The 18,160-nt window shown below is 35.5% G+C and overlaps 1 protein-coding gene across 2 annotated transcripts in view; it reads right to left on the bottom strand.

Moving 5' to 3' along the window:
- Positions 1-18,160, bottom strand: part of AP3B1 (adaptor related protein complex 3 subunit beta 1) — a 148,756-nt gene that overhangs the window by 70,001 nt on the left and 60,595 nt on the right. For both annotated transcript variants that reach the window (XM_018070426.2, XM_018070425.1), the window contains exons 14-16: positions 13,911-14,020; positions 7,782-7,958; positions 779-965 (exon numbers count right to left, since the gene is read on the bottom strand). In XM_018070426.2, coding sequence (XP_017925915.1) covers positions 779-965; positions 7,782-7,958; positions 13,911-14,020 — 474 coding nt within the window. The remainder of the gene's footprint in view (positions 1-778; positions 966-7,781; positions 7,959-13,910; positions 14,021-18,160) is intronic.

The raw sequence follows: 18,160 nt of genomic DNA on the forward strand, positions 1-18,160 counted from the left end.
TCCCCCATAATGGTCAATAAAAAAGCTAATCAGTCAGTGTGTTTAGAGGTGTTGCTCTGAAATGTAGCTTCTCTAAAAATTACTTTACTGTGAATATTAAGAATGACAGCACAGTTAAACAATCCATATACATGTCTTGGCACAAACACATCCAGAATTTTAATAGTTTTTCTTCAAAATGGAGCTCCTTTTAGAGCTCCAAAACTAGACCTAAGTAAGTATGAAAACAAAAATTGTAAATTGTCACAGTAACAGAGTATTTTTAGTTCAGATAACCTGATAACCTTTTAATTTGAGAAGAGAGACAATGGATCTTACATGTAAAAAGACAGGAAAAATGCACAGGAAAAAATTACGATTTTGGAGAAAAATAATAAAAACCTAATCTACTGAGATTCAATTTATTTCAGATTCATAAAACATTTGCAACACTCACATTAACAACCTTCTAATGAAGTCCAGATAAAATACTAGAGCTGTTCTCCTAAACTGAAGATTAGTGTTCCTCAAAAGACACACCTTCTGTTATTTAAATCAAATTTAAAATCCACATGAATAAAAATGCATCAGTTTGTCAGGGTTTATCATCAAAAAAATGCACTGTGTTTGCATCATGCAAATCCTGCTTGCTGAAAAGCAAGTAAGTAGACTGAGTATCCTTGCATATTAATCTTTTCTATTTGCTAAGTGACACAATTTGTGAGAGTATTTGACATAGAATAAGCTGCTACATTCCTTTACACAGTGAACATTTACCAAATGGTTTTGGCAGTTATACCTTTAAAAGGAGATTCAAGCAATGGGGCAGGTTTCTGTGCCAGAAATATTTTTTTGGCGTATTTGCTTAAAGCTCCACTCTTCTCATTCGGAACAATAAGCTGCCTAATAAATCTTGTACGGTCTCTGATGTCGTAGCTTTGATCATACTTGCCGAGATTTAATACATACTGGGTAAGCAATTTTGTCTGTGGAAAAAAACAGGACAAGAACAGAATCCAAGTTATTTATGATTATTGATAACTCTGGATAAACATATTTAAAGAGGTAATAAAAATGAATGGTTATGTCAAACAAATGTTGCTCCATAGGGAATATGCATTTCTAAAGCTGCAAATGGAATTCTGCAGCCAAAGCACATGTCCTCTTCTGTATTGGGGAGGTGAATGCTGAGTACTGAGAAGCAGCCATGTGCTAGATTATTAAACTGCTGAAGTGGAAAGAAAGGCATCATTAAAAAAATAATCATATATGGCAAACCCGCTGAAGGGTCTACGTGAGGATAATGAATGTGGAAATACAACTAAAAACATGGCACTCAAAACTTAATCGGAAAAATATGCAGGACATCAAAACATCAGAGGGTATTAGGGGGCTGGCAAACTGCTTCTGCTGAGGTGTGTTTTATGAAGAGATACTGTCCCTGGCATAAGCAGTGTCTGCACTCTGACTGCACTCAGTTACTTTATCCTGAATTATGACCCATTAAAGCAGACACATGAATCACTGAACTGGATTACTGCAAATTATTTGCAGTGCATTTAGCTGTTACTTTTTCATAAAAGCAAGCTGCTGATGCCCTCTAAAAACCAGGATGAAAGACTTCTTCCATTTTTTTTCTTGAAGCTTAAAGCCTCCAGTAATATCAGTCATTTATTTATTTATGTAAGAGAGCAACTTATACTATCACAGGTTTTTACAGCATAATAGGGCTTCCTAATTTCATGTCTCAGAATATTAACATGTCTTTAGTAATTCTAATAATTCAGTTAATTTTTAAGATAATAAAATAATATAAAAATGGAGGGAAACTTTCCCAGTATCTTAGAAATAATGTAGTGTAACCAGAACAATAGTGCTTAATTGACTTGCATCCATTCAATACATTTGAAAAAAGTAGGTCACTTCCTTTATATAAAAGCAAACAGGAAAAAGAACAGAAACAATATACCATCCTAAGGAAGTAAATTTTGGTATTTCAACTCAGAATGGATGCATAACACAGGGTTAAGAATGTATCATCATGAAGGATTTATTTTCTTTATAGAAAAGAAAACAAGTTTCCATATATATGTTGTTTATCATACAATTGCTACAACAATAACACAGTTTCAATCATGTGAGAAGAAAAAATACATATAAAAAAAATTTTTGTTGTAGGTCATTTGCTAAAAGAAGTTCCATTTAATAACTTCCAACTCGCGTATGCAAGTTACAGGTTTTTTTCTAGAGATGTAAAAATACTTTTTCAGAATAATGATTAACTCCTGTAGGTGAAATACACAGTAAACAAAAACTGGTTTTAATTTTAACCACATACAAAGCAATATATGCAAGCATTTCACAAAATAATCAATGGCAACAAAGATTTGAAGAAACTAGTCATTTTACATTAGAGTAATAGTAAAAGCATAGTCAAAAAAACCTTTCAGTGAAATATTTTTTGTTTCTTTTTTCTCTCTGACACCCAAGAACAGTTCTATGAGAACATATCTTTCCCCCCCAAGGTACTGTTTTAGCTCTGGGAAAGGTAAAACTTTCCCACATGTATTTCACAGCTTATTGGCAGCTATTTCTGTACGAGGGTATAAAATTTTAAACAACTGCATCAAGCAGAGTATACGTAATCTGCACTCATGCAGGACTTATGCTGTTCAGTCGAAATGGAATTGGAAGGGAGGGTTCCCAGGTAGCATGAATTAAAATAAATGAGGGATACCTCCTGCAGTTTTTGCCATCACTTCTCTGCAAAACAAGACAAGACTCCTTGATGTGGCAGAAAGGTCAGCAGAACGGATCATAAAACACAGTGGTCTTAGCCTGTGAATTGCTATAGGGATGGGAAAAGTTTAGGGCCTTGTTTGCATGGTGGGCATTTTTTCAGTGAGTGTTGACGGAATTAGAAAAAGACAAATTAGACAGATGAAGAGTCGATCCTGAAAGACTGCATTTCCTTTAATGGAATCATTTTCTCCGTGATCCTTTTCCTTTCCTGTCCCCTAAGACACCTTTCCTGTACTATCCAATACAGATAAATACACAATAAATTTACATGGAAGAATGTTCTGTATCTTCAGGAAGTCTCCTTGCAAGCTTCACATCTAGTGTAGTTTTCATGAAAACAGCAAGGAAACATGAAAATTTTTTAAATTTTTCTTACAGCAATGCAACCAAAGAAGTAGAATACCTTTTCTACATGCAAGTAGCTAATAAAAAAATATTTTAAATTAAAAACGAAAAATAAACTAAGGAATATACATCAGTCTCTCCAACAAAGGAATTTCCATAATAAGTTGAAAATCATTTGAGCAAGCATGCTAATTTGGTGAAATATGACAGAATCTGCACACCATGACTGCTTCTTAGAATAGTGACAAAGTATTCTGATCCATGAGCTAATAAATTTGTTACCATATGCCAATATTGGCTGTTATCTGAACATATATAATACTATATGGGAATTTTTTTTTTTATCCCCACACTGTTAGAACCCATTACTATTTTTTGTACATTTTGGTTTGGCTAGTGTGAAAAGCATTCATTCAAGTCATCCTTCAGTAACATTTCTAGAATTTTCTAGTGACAACAGTTCTATTTAAGAATTTATTGCCTATCCTATATTAGCAGCAATTAACCTTTTGGTAGATTCCCACTTGAAAATTTTGTAATAGAAATATTACCAACAGATGAGGCTTCGCAAAGTGAGAAAACAGTTATCTAGCCACTCTGACATCATTAGCTTGCAGTAACTTGATTCTTCAGACACAAAAGATAAGGGTATTGTGCTTAACTACGACTGACATATCTATTTACACCCTAGAACTACTTGGGACTTTCTCTGGTGAGAGTCCTACTGTATTAGGCAACAGAAACCAATCAAAATCTCTTTATTCTTCCTGCTATAGGCAAGAAACATCCAAGGCAACTAGATGGCATATTTTCTGGGTAACACTTTCTCTTATATGAGCTCCCTTTAGACAGCTATCTAGCACACCCATAAGGATTTTATGACCCTACGTGTTGAAAAGATGAGGCAAGTTTACCAAATAATACAGACACCCAGAGGAAAGTCTGCTTTTATTACGTATTTATACAGATAGGATTGAATCTGAAACTCTTCCTTAAATTATAAACAGCCTTTGAAAGTTCATGGGGTGATCATAGGATTTAAAGTATACTGGAAATTATTATAAAAATCCTGAATACTAAAAAGCATTCCTGTAAATGTGCTGCACTAGGTGTTTGAACATATGACTAAGAAAACCACAAGCAAATAAAATAATAGATTTGGAGAAAGGGAATAAAATAACCAAGTTTTATTTCCTCCAGAACTTCATGCTTTTCTCCAAACAAGGCTTCACAAATGAGTTCAATCTGCCTTTCCCTCACCTGAGGAAAGAGCTCTTTTCATCTGTTGGTTGTCGTCTCTTTGGTATTCTACCACTACTTTTCAATAAAGTGACATTGTAGCTTTGAGATTTTCACAACTCCATTAACTTTGGATGTATTCATAGAAGTACAATATGGTAGGATATAATATAAAGGCAGAAAACACAGGTTGAGCAGAGACAGGCAGACCAGTAACTGAGCAATCATGTGCACAAGATTTGACGTCAAGTTCTAAAAACTGGAGTGAAAAAAGGCAGGACTTTTTTTAGAAACTTTACTTTTTAGAAGTAATTCCAGAAAGTAACTTTGTAATACTGAGTGAGTAGAGAAGCATTACTCCTGGAAATAAGGATGTAGATTTAGGAAGAGTGTTGCCAGCTTCTAAAGGGAAACTCATGGTATTCTAGTTTAAAAGGAGCTTTGAATCAAGACGAGTCACCAACCTACACTGTTAGAATTTTTATACAAATACCTTGACCACCTGAGATATTATTTTTCCACAACCTAAAACTTAAAGGGGAAAACACTTTTTGATGAAAATCGTCATTCAGTAGGCATCTCGGGAGACAGTTTCTTCTGCTTTATCATCATTACTATATTTGAATAAAGGATTATGCAACACGTCAGTCAGTCAGTCATGGCTGGGTTTTGCGAATGAAGATTCGGGAAGGGCTCTACCCACGTTTGTCACAAGCGCGTTGGTGGCTAAAAAGGCCAATACAAGACAGGCATGTTCAATTGCAAAAGGCACAGCAGAAAGACTCCTTAGGTGGTAAATTATGCAAGGCCATGGTTCTTTCTGCATTGTCTTTTCTCCTCGAGAGTGATCCTGCATGCTTTCTCAAAGGCATCAGCAGCGTTATAGATGGTGTGTCTCCAGGCCTCCCGACTGGAGGCCAGAGTAGACCAGTTATGTTGATCAATATGGCCCAGGCTGAGATGTTGTTTCAGGGAGTCCTTGTATCTTCTCTTTGGGGCTCCTCTCTTGCGGTAGCCAGTGGCAAGTTCACCATAAAGCAGGATCTTAGGGAGGTGGTGGTCCTTCCTCCTTGAGAGGTGCCCTGCCCAGCGCAGCTGTGTTCTCATCAACATGGCCTCAATACTTGTGATTGCTGCTTGTTCTAGAACAGATGTATTGGTCTCATAATCTGACCAGTGGATGTTTAGGATTGTACAGAGACAGCGTTGATGGAAGTGTTCCAGGAGTCGCAGGTGGTGGCGGTAGATGACCCATGATTCAGATCCGTATAAGAGAGTAGACAGCACTGTGGTTCTGTCAACACTGATCTTTGTAGTTTTCTCCAAGTGTTTATTTCATCAGACTCTTTTATGAAGCTTTCCAAAAGCTCTATATGCCTTTGCTAACCTGTTGTCTACCTCTCCGTCAATCTTACCATCCGAGGAGATGAGGCTACCTAGGTAATTAAACTGCTGGACTGATTTGAGCTCTGATTTGCCAATGGTGATATGGGGATGAAGGAAGACTTCCTGAGGTGTAGGTTGATAGAGAACTTCTGTTTTCTTCAAGCTGACTTCCAGCCCAAAGAGCTCAGCAGCATCTGCAAAGCAGGATGTTAAACGCTGCAGAGCTGCTTCCGTGTGGGCAACAAGGGCGGCGTCATCAGCATAAAGCAGCTCCCAGACAAGATGATTTAAGGTCTTGGTGTGGGCCTTCAGTCGCCTTAGGTTGAAAAGGCTTCCATCAGTACAGTATCGGATGTAGATACCGTCCTGATCATTGAGGTCTGCCATGGTCCTTTGGAGTATCATGCTGAAAAAGACTGTGAATAGGGCTGGTGCGAGAACGCAGCCTTGTTTCACACCACTGGTTATTAGAAAGGGTTCAGAAAGTGCATTGCCATATCTGACTTGGCCGTGTTGATCCTCATGGAGTGAGATGATCATTTTAAGGAACTTGGGGGGACAATCTAAGCGTTCCAAAATCTGCCACAGACCTTTCCTGTTCACAGTATCGAAAGCTTTGGTGAGGTCAACAAAGGTTACATAGAGACCTTTGTTCTGTTCCCTACACTTCTCTTGCAGTTGTCTGAGAACAAATACCATGTCTGTGGTATTTTATTTGAATAAAGGGTTATGCAACACGTATATGGTTTAAAATGTATTAAGATGTGAAACTGGAAAAAAACATCACGAAAATCATCATCTCCTTGTAGGCAATGGATTTTTCACCAAATATGGTGTGGAAAAATTTACATGGAAAATTAAAAAAAACTATATGGAAAATTATTAAATATTATGTAATGAGCTAAAAGAAGACAGTTTTGGTAGTCAAACCAATCTTTCCTTATCTCAGTCAGCATTTTCAGCAGGATGAGCAATGACTGAAAGAAGTATTTTGTTACTGCCCCATTTTACACTGTATAAGCAAAGCACTCATTCCTATCTGAGTGCATGGTGAGACAGTTCATCTTCCACACACCCTACAAAATAAAGTCTCAGATCACATCTGTAGTTGGATATAGCTATCAAGGAACAAGAAGACACCACAGCTGAGAAGATGCAAGATCGGGTGCTGTGCAAACTGTTGTAAAACAAAGAGGTCTAGCAGCCCAGAAAAGTGTATAAATCTCAGACAATATATTTCTTCTACATGTGGAAAAAAGAAATCTTTGATTTTAGAACCTTTTAAAGCAGTAACTGGAATTACAGAGACAAATTAGTGTCAAAATACTATATTTCATAGCCAGAGAGTGATGGAGTTCACAGTGCTGTCACTGAGAAGAATGAGGCAGCTGGCACCTCTCACAGACATTATTCAACTGCCTGGAGATCTAAGTTCACCATTTGGTACTATCTGACATTTTTAGATTATCTTTACTACTAGAGATATCAAAAGCCAACCTTCTCCACTAAGTAAAATGAAATAGTAAACACACAAACATATTAAAAAATAGAAAAAGGGAACGCAGTAACTATCTTTAAAACAAGCACTGATGGAAAAACAAAACAAGGCCTTTTACTGGCATCTCCTTTTAGATATCCTGAATAAAAAAATGAGCAGCTTCTTGTTCAAAATGACAGTATTTCCTTGACAATTCTGGTCTTAGTTTCAGAAAACAGCAAATCATATCCAGAAAATCTCCTCTCTGATATTACTAATACAGTTTACAAATCTTCCCCATTAATGTGAATTGAAAAATTGAGTTTCCCAAAGAAAGAAAGAAACAAAAAATCACATTTATGATCCGGCATACTTAAAGACTCATGGTTAGATTTAGTCTGTTAGATTTCTTGAAAACTGATGTTCAGCTTTTCTTCATACAAAAATATGAACTAGTTTTGGTTACGTATACAGAAGAAATCACTACTTATCTACATAAACTGCACAAAACCTACCATGACTCTAATACATACAATTCTGAGTTTAGGTTTACCTGCTTTGAGTTTGTTAAGTACAGTTTTGCACTCAAGTTTAAGATCTGCAGCTTCACAAGGTCGTCTTCATTAGTGAAACTCTTGGCTGTCTTTCTCAAAACATCAGGTGCGATCTTTGGAACCCGCTCACAGTACTCGCCAATGAGCCACAGAATGCTGGCTCTGGCTACTGGAACCTGAAAAAACATTGAGAATTTTAAATTAATACATTCACAGACTACTTGCATACTTGTATGTGTCTGTGTTCAATAATAAGTTACACAAAATACTATTTAAAGACAACTGCCATGTGAGAAATGCAGAGTGAAATTAAAAACTGTTCAATATGGCCACTGTGTTAGGTAGAATATTCGTACAATTATAAGACCGTGATTTTGCCCCAAAAACCACGTGTTACAAGTTGATGAGACAAAGAGAGGAGGCTTGGACACAGAGGCACACAGAAGCAACATGTTCATGTTCACAGTATAAGGTGATGGCAACCGGGAACACAATCCAAGCCTCTGAGGTGTGGTTGTGAATCCTTGCCACCAGGTTACACTGCACATCATGTTGAAACAAGCCAGGGTTTTCTATATTACTATATTCATACAGAAATTGTTTCCAACTATACACCTTTCTCAAATCCTGTCTATCTAGTTTAAAAGCACATGGATTTCTTTAACGCTATTGCTATCTTTCCTTCATTTTCATTCCAAATTTTATGACAGTAAGATTCATATTTTTGCAAATGTCCAAGACAAGTTAACATAGAATTTTGGTGAGACAGGAGTTCAAAACTACAATTCTAAATTTCTGAATAGGATCTACCACCTTAATTGAAAACACTCCAATCAGAAAGTTCTTACTTGGTTCTTACAGGTCTTACTTGGAGCTACTTGACAGTTTAACTGAAATTATTTTTTAATGTGAATTGACAAAAAAATTAAATAGTCTTGGAATTCACAGCGCAAGAGAGGCAAACAACTGCTACATATAAGAACTTTAAATGCAGTTAGAGTGTGTTCGTCTGCAAAACGGTAGGACTGATGCCATTACTGTACACCGATTTCAGAAGGGAAAGAGGTTATTTCTAATGTTCCAAAGGTTACACTGCATTAAGACCTTACACCTAATCTATTATTTTAAATTGGGCTAAAGAATAGTAATTGAGTGGTACATTAAATTTTCCAGTATTGGAGCAGTTCAAGTTGCCTGCTGTACAGACAGATACCTCTAAATAAGAATGTATAGGCAACTTCAGATTTCAATTATGGCAGATTTATTTTTCTAAAATATTTCATTACAGACTTGTTAAAATACTAGAATTCTACAAGTACCATAGTTTAGGCAGCAGCCTATTAGAAACATCCCTTTTCCTATTACTATCTTTTTATAAAGCAAAAATAGCAGACCAATTTTAGGAACATCATTAATTATGAAACACTAACATCCCTATTGTACTTTTCCTAGTCAAACTCAGGACTACACTTTAAAACCACAATTAAATGTATTTAAATATATTTAAATAGTGTGCATTTAAGCACAGTGTATTACTCCAAGTTTTTTCCCAGTTTGCAAAATGTAATTATCAGAGTAATAAACTAGTTTTAGAATGTTAAATAAAAAGACTAAACAAAGTCTAATTTGAAAAATAGTGACAATGGAAGACAGATGAAATTTCTCATGAGACTCTGCCTTTTAACAAGGTGGTTACCTTACTATGTAAATACCGTATATATATTAAACACAATTTTGTGCCACAAGAATCAATATCAATTAGAGACTTTTCGAATCAAACCCTGAGCAGAAGCCATTTTAATGAAAAGTGTATGTCGAACTGATGAACCCAATGTTTCTGTGTCACTGGATTCATTTGGGGTCAAAATCACACAATATTTTCAGACTCCTTTCTCCCTGTTTAAGTTTTCCAGTTCTCAACCACGAAATATCAAGTGCATGATCCTGCAGCTGTTGTTTCCAGGGCACTCAAAGCAGCAAACAAGAAATGAAGCCCCTTCTAGACCTTCACTGCCTTTTCCAGTACAGCTTAAGTAGGGACCTTGAATTGACAAAAATGCAGGAAATAATACTTTCATTATTCAGCCCTGCTCTGCATTATCCTCAAAGGCAAACAGGATTGTAAATTACTTTGCCTGATGTTTTATTCCATATGCCCTGAGCAAGTGGTTAAGTGCACTTTTTAAGCCTTTAGGACCAGGAGGCAGTTTCTACTACCATTTCAACCCATTACCCGTCTCAAGGAAAATAAATAAATGATTAAAAAATAAAAAAGAAAAACCAGCCAGACCCTCCCATCAAAGCAAAACTGGTTACCTTCAGCAGTTAGAGAAAGCTATTATAAAGATTTTACAGATTGCTCTAAGCAGCACAATTGAAAAACTATTGTAGTTCATCTCTCAACTTAAACACAAACCACATAAGGCTACAGTACAGCTTAAAATCACTAATTCTGATTATCCACATATCACAAAATGAGGAGATATTCAAATTGCAAATGAGATATAATTCTCTGCATCCAGAAGAAAATTTGCATAGCTAGCAATTTTTTTAAATTTTACTTGGAATCAGAAATGTAAAGAGGGATAAAGTTGATTTGAAATGTCAGACTGACAGCAAGAAGAGAAAGTGAAAGAAAAGAATAGGCCCTTTCCCATAAGTGTATTTTTTAATCTGTCACTCTAAAAGCTATACACATGAGCCTATCACAGAGTGAACACCTAGCACAAACTAGTATTGCTTAGATCTCTGGTCCACAACTTAGCAAGTCATTAAATTGTAAAGCAGTGATGATGTCATTAACATATTAACAGCTAAATGGAAATGTTTTTATGATTTTAAAAACCAGAATTTTAAAGAGATCCAATTATTCTCTTGTTTAATATCTTCAGGACACCATCACACATGCAATTTTCAGTTACAGCTTTTGAAGGGTGTGGAGGAAAGAGCTGGAGTGTAGCTGGATCAAGCTGTACTGTGCTGTACTAGGCATAGGTTTATGTACTCAACAAATACCAGACACAAAACATGCATCACAGATCTTTCGCTGGGCACACTTGGAATAAAAGTTTAAGGCACAAATAAAAACACACAAAAGCAAAGGAACAAAAATAATCACTCTTTTCAAATATGTAAGAAACAATCAATCAAAGGGCAAGATGAAATAGACTTAATCTTTACTGTAAATGAGAGTCAGTGGTCTACAAGAGCTCAGTAATGGTTTCTTGTATTGGGTTTGTGTGGTTCTGTGAGAAGCTTCCAGAAGCTTATTTTACTTCTCATTATCACACACTGATTCTGTTAGTAATGAATTCAATTAATATCCCCACTTCAAGTCTGTTTTCTCTGTGACAGTGATCGGTGAGTGATCTCTACTGGTTCTTAACTCATGAACCCTGTATTGTATTGTCTCTCCCCTGTCCATTTGCAGAGGGGAGTGACAGAGTGGCTTTGGTAGGTAACTGGTGTCCAGCCAGGGTCAACCCACCACACTTCTGTAGATGAAAAAGATGAAGACAAGAATGTCAGTAAAGTATATGACCTGAAAGAAACATTGCTAGGAAAGATTTTTAGGCACTTCGACATTGCCAATCACAATCTCAGGCCAACACAAGTGAAATTTATAACAGTATCAATGAGAGAAATTCAGGCACCAATCCATTAAGGTATTCCACTGAGTTTACACCAATTTTGTTTATTTTAGAGGTTGTTTACCATTTACCCAAACTAACAATCAGAAAGTTTACTTTTTGCTTAAAAGCTTTTTGATTTAATAGTATTTAATTCTGTTCATGCTTTCAGCTGTGTATTACCTAGTATTAAGTTAATTTCAACTCTAAAAAGCAACAAATAATTTCTTTGGTCATTTTCTCCCATTCTCTAGTTTCTGTCAAGTTCATGCAAGACCATATCATTTGGTTGCTTCTCCTACATCCAAATGCAAGAGTCCTTTAAAGACTCCTGCATACAGCTATAGGGTAGGTACCGTAAGTTTCAATCCTAATACTTTACCCAACAGAAGAGGTCAGAAACCCCCCCCCAAAACCCCCACATAATAAAAAACCCTGTGCAAAGTAAGTGTGTATACAAGTGTGTATGTATGTACATATACCGTATATCAATGTTATAATGGTCAAGAATCCTTGATTTGTGTCTGTGTCTTACAGCACACAAATCTCAAGGCAATTGTGTTACATCAACTCACAACCACTGTTACCAAGAGCAATGTTTAAAGTACAGGTGCAGATCTCAGGAACTCCAGTAATACTTTATTAAATGTTGACATTTCAAACTCACATCCTCAGTAATTATATTCTCCTTCCTAAATGTATACGCTCAGCCTTTACAGAAGTAAGGGGATGGGGGTTTGGACTAGATGACCTTTACAGGTCCCTCTCAACCCAAACCATTCTGTGAAGGAATACATTCATTTTCAGACATAATGATATGGCATTCAAATTATAAATATGAACTTCTTCGAAACTTATTCTGAAGCATACTGAGAAAGATATATATCTTGAAGTTATTAAAAAAAATACATGGAAAAGTGTCAAACAAGATATAAAACAATCACCTTGGAGAGCCTACAGCATCACTATCACTGCTTTGTTCTCAAAGAAGTAGTATGATTCAAAATCAGATTTTGATTTTTAATTTATTCCTATGACTGCTCTGTTCCACAGACTGTTCTCCTACTACTTACCACTTTCTGATATTCTGTACAACCTCATACTGGAAAACCTGAGAACAATGAGTAGTTCAAGTACAGCATGTCTTTCTGCCTCCCTTATTCAACTTAAAGAAAGATTTTCTTTTCCAAAAATATTCTCTTTATTTAAAACTTGAAGTATTTATTTGGAAGTTTTGACTGTATAAAAGAGCTACAAACCTCTTTTAAGTGTTAAATGGAATATTTAGACAATAACTATTTTTGTCTGTACAATACGTGGAAATAAGATGACAAACTCATTTGGTGAAGTGACAGAAGATGTCTATAATAAGATCATACACTATTTAAGAGACTGTAATAATCAATCAAAATATTGCACAAATTTTCTGAAAACACAGGTGATTATTATAAAATAGGTAATACTTATTTTGATATGTAATTAGCAGCATTATCTTATATCCTCTTTTTATATGAGCAATTCAGTAGAATTTCTTTTCTTTACATCAGTTAAAGAGTTTGATCATTAGCTGTTAGGAGCCAAAGATTCATTTAATTTGTCAGTAACATGAACCAACAATTTTTTCCAAGAACCACTTCCTTTTTCTTTTCATATTCCAAAGTTTTCCAAATTCAGCTACTGAGAAATGAAGATTCACTGATTTAGAAATTGCTCCATCATCAATAAATGTGTAATTTTATGAAACTAAACAGTCCTATTTAGAGGCTCTACACAAAAATAATTATTGACAGATCAAAATCTGTCACCTTTGGTTTATGATGTAATAGGTAGCTAATGGTCATCAGCCCTATATTCTAATTTAGGATAGACTACTAAATGCTGTACCAGTTACTGGGACTGTGTGGAGAATTTGGCCAATAGCTATTTGCATACCTAAAGGTCAATTAAACCTAAAGACAGATGATAGCAAATAATGCAAATTTTACTGTTAAATACCACAGAATCTCACAGGAGATAAAAATGCAACTTCAAGACACATTCACAGCAGCATGTCTGATATGATGGAAAGCTCAGGTGTTTTGGAGAAAAAGGTTTAAAATAAAATTTTTTAAACTCCACTCCAGATCACTAACATAACTGGCTGATAATCCTCAAGTTAGCTGCTTCTTTGTCCTTACTTTCATTGCAACTTACGCACTCCACATTCTAAAGCTGCTATTCATCTTGGCATAACATACTCATAAATGTTGACACACTCAACATTTCCAGGGATCTCTTTCAAAAAATCACTTCCCAGGTCTAAGGCACAAACAGATGCCACCTGACAGCTTCTATTTCCTTTTCTTTAAAATCACATAACACCATATTTTATGTTAAAAATTAAAAACTATGTTGTATTTCTCTAATATACTTATTTCCATTTGTAGCACAAATTCAAAGGACATAAAAATTTCACTATCTGTCAACAAGGAAAATAAGACAGTGTGAACAAATACTCACTGTAATGTTATCCAGGAGTTTGGCCATGTGCTTAATAATTTCACCATGGTGTGCTGGTTGGGTTTGCAGCAGTTTCTTAATGACAACAACACTTTCAGCAACTACAATTTCTGTATCAGACAAAACAAATTATTAATTTTAAAATCACTTACGCAAAGAAAAAGTCGCAAATAATTGATTGTAAAATATGTAAAAGCTTTTAAAACATGCTTTGTAGAACTGAATTCCATTTACTTGGTAACAAAGAGGTAAACTGTTCTAAGTATCACAAGTTCAGCTTCCTGAATCAAGTTATAAGCAGCAAAAAGAGGACAGAGAAACATTCTAAATGTAAAAATATCATCCTACTACATACTTTTTATGAAACTGCCTTTTAGTAAAGATGCACTTTGTATTTTTCCTTCTCAAACCAAGGAACAGTGTGAAAAAAAATTTGTTTTTCATTAAAATTATGCAGATTTGTAAGAAATTCGCAGTCTGAACTAAAAATACAAACACTCATTGAATTTTCAAAGAAATATTCAACATTAAAAGTAACAGATCATTCATATGCTAGAGAAATAATTAAACATTTCCTTTGCACTTTTTCACATTCTAAACAGTCGCTCAGGTCTGTAACCTAATCTCTAGTACATTCAAATGAAGCTTCTAAATAGAAAGCTGTTGTAAGATTCATGCCAAAGTCATGCACTGGAGTGCTTAACTACTGTAACAAGTAACACTCACAGCCTATTCAACTTGTATGAAATATCTAAAGCTAAAAAGACCCAACAGGTACAAAGGTGCAAGAGTAAACTCCTGCTGTAAGGAAAGATGAAGAAGTCCAACGACCATTTGTTAAACAGAGATATTCCTACATTTCAAGAGTTAACCTGACACATGGACCATTCATTCAGAAATCAAGGATGGTCAAGTTTCAATAGAACAGCATAAGGAAGAAATGCCTAAATTTTGGCATTTGTTTGTTTGTTTGTTTTTTTGAGAAAGTGAACTTCTTTATGGAGACAGGCCTTTCAAAAGCTCTGAGTATGCATCATTACGCCATAAGCCTATGAAATGCTTGAATTTCAGCTTGCAGCTTTTTGTGTCATCCTTTATTTGACATGACATCTTTCATTTTCTAAACTAATTCCTTGAAGCAAGGTTAACATGTCTGCTTCATATATCTCAAGGTCTTGTGTAATCCTACAGATGAATTTAATTTAAACTGTGTTTTGCCAGATACTAAAATAAGAAGACAATTCTTGAAAATTACGATCTGGAATATATATAGTGGGGAACACTGTAACAACAACATTTATCATTAAGTATTTTGTGATACACTGAACAGTTCAGAAAAATAAAACTGAACCCAAAAACTTAAGTGGATTTGAAGTCATTATTAAAACACTTGTTAACAATGTAGAACTGATTATGATAAAATGAACTGCACTAAATGAAATGTCACAATAGGAACTACTTTAATGCAATCTGTGGGAGCAAATTTAAAGAAAATAAACCAGAACTGTGAACAAATAAACCAGTATGGTTCTTTTACACAAGTCTAAATACCAGGAAAGAAGGTACCAACAAAATCAAAATGAGCTTGTTATAGAATAAGGGCTTGCACAGTCCAGAAAAAACAGAGAGGATCTTGGAGGCTTGCTTTGCACACACGAAGAATCCCCAAAACAAGCATGAAATAAAAGACAGGCATACAGGTTCAAAAGCAAAACAAACTCTAACAAAACACTAAAAGGCATCCTGAATGAGCAGCAAGAAAATTTTAAAATGTAACTTTACCAGAACTATCAAAGAAAAAGTGCGTAGAAGACAACAATAAATAAACACAAGAATTTCAAAACAGTGTAAATTATATCTACAGGGTCACATCAGTATCAGTCCAGGAACAGGTTACCCAGACTGGTGGTGATGCCCAATCCCTGGAAACATTCAAGGTTAGATTAGACAGAGCTCTGAGCCACCAGGTCTAATGGAAGGTATCCCTGCCCATGGCAGGGGAGTCGGACTAGCTGATCTTTAAAGATCCTCTCTATACCCAAACAATTCTCTAATTCTTTGGGTTATTAGAAGGTTATGCAAATGGTTAAAAACAATGTTAAAAGGCAATTACTAAGTATCCAGGCAAACCTGAAGTTTTTGCTTTTCAGAAGGACACAAAGTTTAATCTGGTTAACTTTTCCATCCTTATAAATAACAAAACTCATTAATATATATAAACTGAATGCTATAAGGAGTTGCTTTTCTTTTATGTCATTCTAGCAGTAATTACATTAGATATGTAGTAGTTACCTGATGCATTAACAGTTCCAGTGATTTTATAACTTTCCTGGGTTTCTATAGATTCATAGGGGAAAATAAAGTTTTAGCTATACATCCTACAATTGTGTTTACATTCAACCTGCAACTTTCAACAGAAAATCAAAGTCACTCATTTAAGAAAAATCTGCAGAATTTCTATTATATGCAGAATATAGTTATATATAGTATATACAGACAGAAAAAAGAGACTTCCAATAATCCCATCTGGCTCTTACATCTAAAATGACTTTTATGCCACAGTGCGGCTAGCGGTCAGTCAAAATTATCAATGCAATGGCTTAAGGAAAATGCAATAGTCAAATGCCAAATGTCACATCGAGGAACCAAAACAACTTTTCTTTTTGTACTTCCTCCAGCAGATGAGGAAGAAAAATAACTCTCAGTCCTCAACATAGCTTCACACAGAACGGTGTCTTCAGGAGTCAGTCAGGTCCAGGTGGGATAGCTCTTCACAAAGCTTTTTGAGTGTCTCATCATTGAACTTTCTAGTTTCTGTTGTGCTTCTGTAGTTCAAATGTTGTTGTTTCTTTTTTTCCCATAGCTCACAGCTTTCCTGAGTAGGGGAAATCTGACTTCAAATAAGCACTCATAAATATGCAAAGAAAATTTCAAGAGCAGCTCTTGCCTTCACCAGAGCCTCGTTTCTGGAACAACACTCTGACTCTAAGCACACAAGTTCCAGAATGATGAATTGTACAGCTCCCGTGTCAGTTATAGCCAAGATATCTCAGGTGTTGGGTTATATCTACAGTTAAGGCCATTCCAGAACAAGAGCATAGAATTAGAAGGTAGTTTAGCCAAAAGCCTGTTCTTTGGCATTCTATTTTGGTTTGGTAGAATTAGTCTGGTCACCTCTCTGACTCTGCTTTCATGGACCTCAGAACCTGCTGGATCTACTAGCTTGTGCTTCATGCTATGCAAAGCAGCAGAATTAATTCCAGGCTTCGAATGACCATGAAAGAAGTCGCACAGCAAACAGATTGCCTGTATACTTCAAGGTTGAAAGTTCGGGGAAAGCAAGATTAACCAAGACTGCTACACAGGCTAAATCTCTTTTTGTTCCCTTACCATGCCAAAACTCGTATATTCAGTAAGCCGAAACTATTGGTAATTTCCTGTCACCTGGGGAAAGGTACCACATAAATTATGCCATTCTATTCATTCCTTGAAAGAAGGAATAAAGACACTGCAACTATGGTAAAGCAATTTGCCAGCTGCCAGGTTTAAAAGATCCTAAATATATCTTTTGCAGTCTTTCAGAACAGTAAGCACAAGAAGATAATTTTATTTGCTAGACAACTACTTAGAAACAGACTAGAAAACTAATCTTGTTGAGACAGAGCTTTGTATACATGGACGTGCATGTGTGTGTGTGTATATACATAGAATTACTTTGAAGAAAATATTAAATTGACAATCTATGATAAAAGAAAACAAACCCTTTTCCTCTTATCTTTGTTTCTTCTTAGTAAAAAGCAAAACAAAGCAAGAAAACAGAAAAAAGGATTATTACGTAACAAACTTGGTATTCTGAAGTGATAGTTTTATTATTTAATTTAAAGCAGACGTAAAATGGGGATTTGTATATGCTGAAAGGAGCCTTCTCACTTAGAGGAAGATTGCTAGTAGAATTAAGCAAATCAAGAACAAGCTTTAAAGCTTGTATTTTTACTATGGTAATTGCTGAATGTAATACAAAAAGATGTGCTGTGCAGACACGCCTTGTAGCACAATACGGGAAGATATTTTAAACACGGTTGATAATCAGAAAAGCTTAAATGTAAACAAGGTCTAGAGCACTAGGAAATTAAAGTTACATATATTAAAACTACAAAGCACTGAGGCCTCTCAGGAATTTCTGATACAAGGTGAGGGGGTTGAGAATGAGGACTCACAGGTCGTAAACCAAGTAAGAGAAAGCTCTGAGT

The sequence above is a fragment of the Manacus vitellinus genome, unplaced genomic scaffold (genome assembly GCF_001715985.3).
Source record: "Manacus vitellinus isolate BGI_N305 unplaced genomic scaffold, ASM171598v3 scaffold_18_pilon, whole genome shotgun sequence".
Classification (NCBI taxonomy): domain Eukaryota; kingdom Metazoa; phylum Chordata; class Aves; order Passeriformes; family Pipridae; genus Manacus; species Manacus vitellinus.